At 37.8% G+C, this 8,951-nt stretch overlaps 1 protein-coding gene across 1 annotated transcript in view; it reads right to left on the bottom strand.

Annotated features, from left to right (window-relative positions):
* Positions 1 to 3,621: 3,621 nt before the first annotated feature.
* Positions 3,622 to 8,951, bottom strand: part of LOC106330489 (protein MIZU-KUSSEI 1-like) — a 12,663-nt gene continuing 7,333 nt past the window's right edge. The window contains exon 2 of the mRNA XM_013768945.1: positions 3,622 to 3,937. Within this exon, the coding sequence (XP_013624399.1) occupies positions 3,622 to 3,937 (316 nt within the window). The remainder of the gene's footprint in view (positions 3,938 to 8,951) is intronic.

The raw sequence follows: 8,951 nt of genomic DNA, 5'->3' as shown, positions 1-8,951 counted from the left end.
AGGCTATGAACCAGTTTCTGAATCTCATAATAAGATTCAGCACACTGATTATCTTCAGGCAAATACTCTTTAAACAACTCAGCCCATGCATCCATACAAACTTCAGGTAAGTTATGATCAGTTTTGATATTCATCATCCTAGCTGCCAATGATAATTTAGAAAGACCTTCTCTACAACCTTCATAAATTGGCTCATTAGCTGCTGCTAGCATCTCATAAAATCTTTTTGCATCCAAATTAGGCCCCTCTACATTTTCTACCTCCTCTATTACTGATCTTGTTTCACGAAATGCATCTGTAACAATATCATGCATCCTATCATGATCTACCGTATGATCTTCTTGAAGGTTAAAACTTTCAGAAGGTAAATGTGGTTCCTCTCTGTTACGAACATTTTCAACCTGATTACTACTACTAGCTTCATTCCTATTATCAGCTTATCCGTGGTTAAACCATATATAGTAATGTGGAGTAAATCCTCTATTTACTATATGTTTCCAGACCGTTTCACTAGCAGCAAACTTGGTATTGTTGCATTTACGACATGGACAAAACATTTTACCCGTTTCTAGTGTGAGAGACGTCTGTCCGGCGTGGTACATGAACATCTCTGCTCCGTCGAGAAATTCTTCTGTTACTCTTCCGCTTGAATCTTTATGCGCATACATCCAACTCCGAAGCTCATAGATATTTCTAGACATTTTTTTTTACTCTTTCTCGTTTTTTTTTTGCATCTTAAGAGATGAAGGAGAAGATCATATTTAAAGGGAAATTTTGATTTTGGGTTTACAACGAATTTACGTTTGATAATAACGTAACCACAAATGTGCAACTGCATTCCTCGTAAATTGGTCGTTAATCAGATGGTACAACGTCAATGTTTCTTAGTCGTATATTTACGACTACTTTACGACTACATGAAAGTGTAGTCGTAAACGAGAAATTAATTTATGACCAATTTGCGACGAAAAATATTAGTAGCAAAATTACGTCTAAGTTACGACGAACATTCAGGTAGTCGTAACTTAGTCGTAAAGTCGAAGGTAATTTACGACTACACATTTGTAGTCGTAAATCGTAATCGTTACTCCCACGTTTTCTTGTAGTGCTCCAAGAACAGGCGTACCTCATCTTTTCCCTTTTTCTCTTTCTTACTTAACTGTATTTTATTATTTATTTTGGTGAGGTACTCTTGTTAGAGACCATCCCTGCTGGTGTTCTTAGAACCTCATTAACGTAGCATTTCTTTAACAATTTTTTTCTCAAAATTTTATATTATTACTTTATTCTAATATGATGATAATAGTTAATTTTAATATCTAAAATAAATCTAAAACAACAGAAGTTAGAAATGCGTAGAATTTGTTTCTCAGAGAAGTGCAAAAATTTTTTTTACGAAGAAACAATTCTTGTCGAAGCTGATAATTTCTTTACGAAAAAAGTAAAAAAAAACCCCTTTCCTCTCTCCATTTCCTTTTTTCTCCTTTTTGCGTCTCTACTCTCTTTTCTCCTTGACGATATGTATGCTTTTTTGGTGATCCGTTCGTAGATCCGATTCCGTTGTAGAAGTGTCAGGAGCTCCAGTGAATCCCTTCTGGAGTCGCAACGGGGTGAGGCTTCGAGTTGTGGAGTTAAAGGCGTAGACTTTTCAGGGTTTTGGAGGTTGATTTTATCAGCTCTAGCGGTCTCTTGCTTGGTCTCCTTCCTCTGAGTTTCAACATAAGGTGGGGGAGTAGGTTCTTGGTCTGGATATGTGGTGTGAGTGTGGGTCTTACTTGGGTTTGATCTAGTTCTCTGCGGAGGATGTGCTTGCATCCGGATAAAGTCGAGTTATGGTGACCAGTAGATACTGTCGTAGCTCAAGACCTCTTGGTTTGACGATCTTCTAGGTCTCATTTCTGTTAGCCATGGAGGGTTTATCTACCTCATGAGTGCGTCCAGAGGTTGGTTGGCTGCTGTGTGGTAGCGCATGTCTCCGACTTAGGCGTTTAAAGTCTCGGTGAGCTGTGTACTCGCAGTCATCTATGGCTGTGCGTGTGTGGTTCCTCCTGCCTTCCTTTCAGTTTCTCTCCACTATTGGGCCTCGGGTTGTTCGAACTTGACGGCTTTGGCGTCTAGTTCGTAAGGGAGAGCTGGTTCCATTTCGAAACTTGTCTGCGTATGTCACCGTAGACATATCTCTCAGTCAAAAGTTGTCCATCTATCGGTTTTCGGTAGAGGCAATTGGCGTCGTTTCTTCTTGAGTCGAGGTGGTCTACGGCTCTTTGGTGTTCAGTGATGACTCCAATTGGAGATTAGCATATCCCATTACCGGTGATTGGTCTCTTGACCCTTATTGGTAGTGCTCCTCTCTTTCTTGTGCAGGTTTAAGGGCTCTCTTTGATACACGAGGCGGTTGCTACTCAACCCCGTTTTCATGCATTGTTCTTGGCGGTGGAGATGGTTGTACAGCAGTTTCGGGATTCTACTCATGAGCATCTTTGGAACCTTCCATCACTTTCGCTTGCGCTTCATCGATGGTGATGATTACAGGTCTAGATAAGTTCGCTGTAAGCTAGCTATTCCGGAGGTGACATGAGAAAACCCTGGCGTCCGAGGAAACGAGGTGAATCTCTCATTCATGTGGTCATTGTCAATGATAGAGAACAGTAAATGGCTGTCAAGGTTTATGAATCCGATCTAGCGGAATGTGCCGAGGATATGGGTCGAGCGAAACTAGTTAGGAATAGTTTGATATGGAAAATTTTGTACAACCGACACTTGTAATCAAAACTTTATTCTCGTTTTTGGGTTGTAAAATAAATATAATTTAAAAAAAAAAACGATTCTTGTTTCTTTCATTATCTCTCTCCTACTTTTTTTTATTACATCATTTTCTTTTGTTCCAATGGGGGGTGATCTTAGTGTTCTTGTAGTGATGGATTCGCCGTGGACTTATTATTATCCCCTGATAAGTCTCGGCTCTCATTGACCTCCTCAACCGACAAGTCTTTTCTGTATCTAAATAGAATAAAAGATATATTCTCGTTAATTGTTTGACAAACTAGCTAGATATAATAGTATTTTGTAAGAGAATTAGGTAGACATTTTGATAAATGAATTGTATATATAAGTAGATTATTACTTTGTAAGTACTGTTATAAATAATACGTACATAACTATCTTGTTAGTTATATAATAGTTCCCTCTTCTTATTTTTAATTTCTTTTGGTAGCGAGTTGTATAATAATTCTCATGTTTGCTTGGATGTATGCACATTCTATCTATAAAGCTGACCAGCTAACTATTAACTTTATTCCACCAAATTATTGACCATAATAGAAAGCAAATGTAAAGATAAATAGATATTAGATGGTTAAAAAGCATTTTGCAATATAAGAAACACATGAATACTGCACACAAAAGTTGAGATCATCAAAAGCTATGATTACGTTTTCATCTAATTACGCACAGCTAAAAAATATTATGAGATCCACATTAACTGGTTTAGTTTGCCTCATAGACCGAAGGCAGTTAAAAAAAGAAAGAAAAAAAACCCTCCAATGAATCCCGAAATAATCCCAACATATGTATGCTAGTGCACCGATTGATGTCCATGCTAGAAAACAAAACGATCCAGTATCATTTGTGTGACGATCTAAAAAAGAAGATACTTAGTTCTTGTCCGATAATCCCACGTGGATCGATGAGATGAAAGGATTCCGAATTAAACGATCCAAAAACTCGTTTGAAACTCGCTCTTAGGTACATCATATGACCACTCTTATCTCGGTTAATCTCTTCACCGTTAACAACTCCGGCTCCTTCAGTCACCGGAGTAAGCACCTTCAAGGCGGCTAGCTCGGATTTTGAAGGCTCTCTTTTGATGGCAAAACCGACTCTCCGACCATTGCAATACATGTTCCATAAAGGTATTGTAAGAAGATGACAAATCTTAGTTTGGGATCAAAGTTAACTTGAATTTTATTGAGAATCATGTTCCATAAAGGTATTGTAAGAAGATGACAAATTTTAGTTTGGGATCAAAGTTAACTTGAATTTTATTGAGAATGAAGCTTGGTATTTATACCAAGAGAAGTAATATGAAAATAGGGAAACATAAAACCAAAGCTATCTAGAAAAATAATGGAAAACCTTATCTAAATCATATTCGTATGATTCCTAATTATCATAGAAATCCTACTCTAATACCCCCCTCCCCCCTCCCCCCCCTCAAGTTGGAGCATGAATATTGTTGATGCCTAACTTGAGAAGAAATGCATCGAACTCCTTTCGTCCCAATGCCTTGGTTAAGATATCTGCGAGCTGATCTAGAGAGGAGACATGAGTTGTTTTGATGACGCCCTTGATTATCTTTTTACGAACGAACTGACAAATGATTCTCATGTGTTTAGTTTGCTCGTGAAGAACCGGATTAGCACTGATGTGTAAAGCAGATTTGTTGTCGCAGCATACTGTCACTGGCGCATCGTGTGTGAAACCCAGCTCGGAGAGAAGACCTTTGATCCAGATGAGTTCCTTTGTTATTGCTTTCATAGCACGGAACTCAGCTTCAGTCGATGAGAGAGAGACTGCATTCTGTTTCTTGGTTTTCCAACAAATAGGTGAAGTCCCAAACTGTACTATCAAACCGGTGAGGGAATGACGCGTACCAGGACATGCGCCCCAATCAGCATCGCACCAGCCAGTGATGTGAAACGTGGTGTTGGCGGGAAAGAGAACACCTTGCCCAATAATTCCTTTCAAATATCTAACAGTTTTTACAGCTGCAAGCCAATGCGCCTCCTTAGGTTTCTGCATAAACTGAGAAAGTATATGAACGGACTAGGCAAGGTCTGGTCGTGTCGCTAGGAGATAGATAAGTGGCCCAACCAGTCGGCGATAACGTTCTGGATCAGACAAAAGATCACTTTGCGCACGGCCTAAAGTATGGTTTTGGTCCATGGGTGAGCCAGCCGGTTTGCAACCTAGTAGCCCACACTCTGTAACTATATCCAGCGTGTACTTACGTTGGCACAAATAGATTCCTTGAGAACTCCTAGCTACTTCCAAGCCAAGAAAATACTTAAGAGGCCCAAGGTTTTTCATATAAAAACAGGTTGAAAGATATATTTTGAAAGAGTTGATGGCAGGGGGTTGAAGCTCTTCTGAACTCATAGCTACTTCCAAGCCAAGAAAATACTTAAGAGGCCCAAGGTTTTTCACCAGAGATGATCAGATCGTCGACATAAACGAGAATCCGAAGTGTGGTTTCATTCCTCGAGTAGACAAACAATGAGTGGTTCGAATATGTTTGAGAGAAACCGTACTTCAGAAGAGCTTCAACCAACTTGGCAAACCAACAGCGAGGGGCTTGCTTAAGGCCATATAAGGATTTGCGAAGTCGGCATACACGAGTTTCATTCGGACTAGAAAAACCTGGAGGCAGCTTCATATAAACCTCTTCCTGGAGGTCCCCATGTAGAAAAGCGTTATGGACATCCATTTGATGGATTTCGTGATTCATCTTTGCCGCAATATCAAGAAATAAACGGACAGTCGTCTTCTTTGCAACTGGAGAGAAAGTTTCTGTGTAGTCGAGACCTTCTTTTTGATTGTTTCCTAAGACCACTAAGCGAGCTTTATATCGCTCAATAGTCCCATCATAACGGAGTTTTATCGTATAAACCCACTTACAACCAAGAGCTCTCTTGTTTGGTGGTAAGTCTTGAAGATCCCACGTGTGGTTTTCTTTCTAGAGCTTCGATTTCGGCTTTCATAGCATCACACCACACTTTATCCTTCATAGCTTGTTTGAAGTACTTTGGTTCAATGTTGGTTGATAAGGCGATGATGTAGCTGCGATGCTTAGTAGAAATACGATCATAAACTAAATAATCAGATAAGGGATAACACAAACCTGAGGATGTCGATGGAATGGAAGACGGGAGAGAGAGAGAGTAGAGGGGATTGCAGTAACCGAGTTGATAACGTAGTCTCGATAGCGAGTTGAAGGTTTGTGGGTTCGATGTCCGCATCCCAAAGGTTCTTGATGATGCTCTGTTTCAGAAGTACCAGGGCTCTCATTATGTTCTTTGTCAGTAGCTACTGAAGTGTCTGAGACTTCTTGAGGCAGAGTCGTATGAGTAATATGTGATGATGTTGCATCAACGTCATCGTCTGTAGACGGAGGCAACGTGATCGGAGGAACAGGTGATGATGATGATGTTGCTTGTGTATCAAGGAATGGAAACACGTGCTCTTGGAACTCTACATCCCTTGAGATAAACACGGTTTCTTTTTCCAGGTCGAATAGTTTCCAGCCCTTCGTCCCCGATGGATATCCAAGTAGAATATATCGCCGGCTCCGTGATGCGAATTTATCTCCTTTTGTATCTTTGTTATGAGCGTATGCAAGGCAACCCAATACGCGCAGGTGAGATACAGTCGGAGGAGTACCATTTAATATTTCAAACGGTGATTTTTTCTTGAGCAACGTCGATGATGTGCGGTTGATCAGATGAGCCGCAGCCAAAACACATTCTCCCCAAATTCTATTGGTAGATTTGCTTGAACTTTTGTGTTGGTTTTAGCAACACTGGCCGTACTTGCTTTTGGTGTCACGCCTTTTGCTTCAGCGGGTTTAGTTGATGACACTACAAAAAAAAATCTACATTGATAGCATATTATTATAGCACGTTTTACTTAACTGCTATCGTTGATGATTTAAAATTTTCCGTATTCTATAATAGCGCTAGATAAACGCTACGATAGAGTGAAACCTAAAATAACACTTAATTAATGTTATTTTGAAAATTAAGCGAGCGGAAAAATAAAATCACTGATTCCGCCAATATTTATCGGCAAAAGCGCCAAAGACATTGTTTAATCGGCTTCAAAAATGCTATCAATGACATATAATAGCATTTTTCTAATGCTAAAAAAAACTAATTAAAACCCTAAACCCTAAACATGGTTTCAAACCGTAAACTCTAAAGATAACTCTTAAAACTCTAATCTTTTCGTACTATAACTTTAATTCTTAAAATTAAAGTAAAAATTTAATCTTCTTATTCTTAAACTATATTTTCCTAAACACAAATCTTTAATCTTTAATCAAACTCTTTATCATAAATCTTAACTTCAAACATAAACTATACATTCAATACTCTACAAATATTTATAACTAAGTCTCACCACTAAAATAATAATTAATAATTAATATATTTAATAATTCATTATAACATTTATAACCACTAGATTAAAATTTAAATTCCAAACCCTATATCTAAACCCCAAACCCTATTCCTCAAACCCCAATATATTTCGAACCCTATGTACTAGACCATAAAATATAAATTTACCCTGTAAAACTAATATTTTCTAACTTAAACACCAAATCTTAACACATCAATTAAAAATCTAATTTTTTGAATTTTATTCTCAAATTTTACTCTAAACTAAACATAAACTCTAAATATTTTTTTAAACTGATATAATCAAAATATACTTATTAAATATAACTCTCATATATGCTATACACCTTATATAATAAACACTAAACTTTAAACTAAACTCTAAATACTATAAATTAATCTTAAACTTTCAAATTAAATTTCAATACTATACCCCAATATCAATCACAAAGTTTAAAATTTTAAATTTAAATCTAAACAATTTAATTTGTGAATTCTAAATCTTAGATTTTTTTTCTCAAAATAATTTATATTAACGAAAATTTATCATAAATATTTTATATATTAAAAACAAAATAGAATAAGAAATCAATGGTGTTAAAAAAAGAATTGGAAAACAAATAAATAACATCTGATTGGTCAACATAAAGTAGCCTATCACATAGAAGGGTGAGGATCATGCTTTGTGTAGCCTTTGATAAAAATGAATCCAACGGACCAAAATTCACTAAGATAAAAAATACACTTTTTCTTCATATCTCTTTCTTTCTCTCTCCTCTGACCTCTTCGTATCCTCTAATCTATCTCTCAATATGTCTCCTCCGTGAATCTAAACTGTCTCAACAACCAACACCATCACCTCCGACAGAATTATCTCAATTTCCACCTCCTCGTTCTCCACTTCTCTACCTGATTACTCTTTTTATTTTTTATATTCTCAAAGTTTTTCCCCTTTTCAGATGCAGATTTAAAACAAGAAGAAGATAGGACACATATCGAGAGGGAGGAGTCAGAAGAAGCTTGACAGCAGAGGAGGTAGAAAAATCGTGATGGTGGAGGCATAAGAAGCCTGACGGCGGAGAAGGCGTGGCGAGCATATCAATTCGTCGCTCAGCCGTAACACCGTAACACCGGTGGCTCTACCACCAGACTGAGTCTTCGCTTCCGCCATGGCATTCGGAGCTGGTCACTACAAGAAAACAGCGACATACCGAGGGAAAAAATCGTCGGTATGTCGTCGGAATAACGTTATTCCGACGACATACCGATGAAACAAGTCCTCGGAAATAACTCCTCGGAAATTCATTTTTCCTCGGAAATCCCTCGGAAATTTCCGACGGAATTCCGAGGAAATGAATTCCGAGGAAACTCCGAGGACCACCAGTTCGTCGGAAAGGTCATCGGAATATACCGTGGGAGAACTTCCTCGGGATATTTCGATGGATTTTCCGATGGTCCAATCCTCGGAAGTTCCGACGAAATGTTCCTCAGAACTTTCATCGGGAATTTTCGAGTAACGGAGCCCTCGGAAAATTCCGAGGAAGGAGTCCCTCGGTATATTCCGACGACTTATTCCGAGGAAATGTTCGTCGGAAATTTCCGAGGGTTCATTTCCTCGGAATTTCAACAAAAATAATTTTTTTAAAAAATAAAATTTTTGAAATTTAAATTCGAAAATATAAAATTAAAATAAAAATTGAAAACAAATAAGATAATATTCAAAGTTGTACAAATAAAAATAAAACATTCCGAGTTTTTGAAAAAAAAAAAAACTAC

This window comes from Brassica oleracea, chromosome C3 (assembly GCF_000695525.1).
Source record: "Brassica oleracea var. oleracea cultivar TO1000 chromosome C3, BOL, whole genome shotgun sequence".
NCBI classification, from domain to species: Eukaryota; Viridiplantae; Streptophyta; class Magnoliopsida; order Brassicales; family Brassicaceae; genus Brassica; species Brassica oleracea.
The sequence above is the reverse complement of the archived record's forward strand: the minus strand, read 5'-3'. Positions and strand labels throughout refer to the sequence as shown.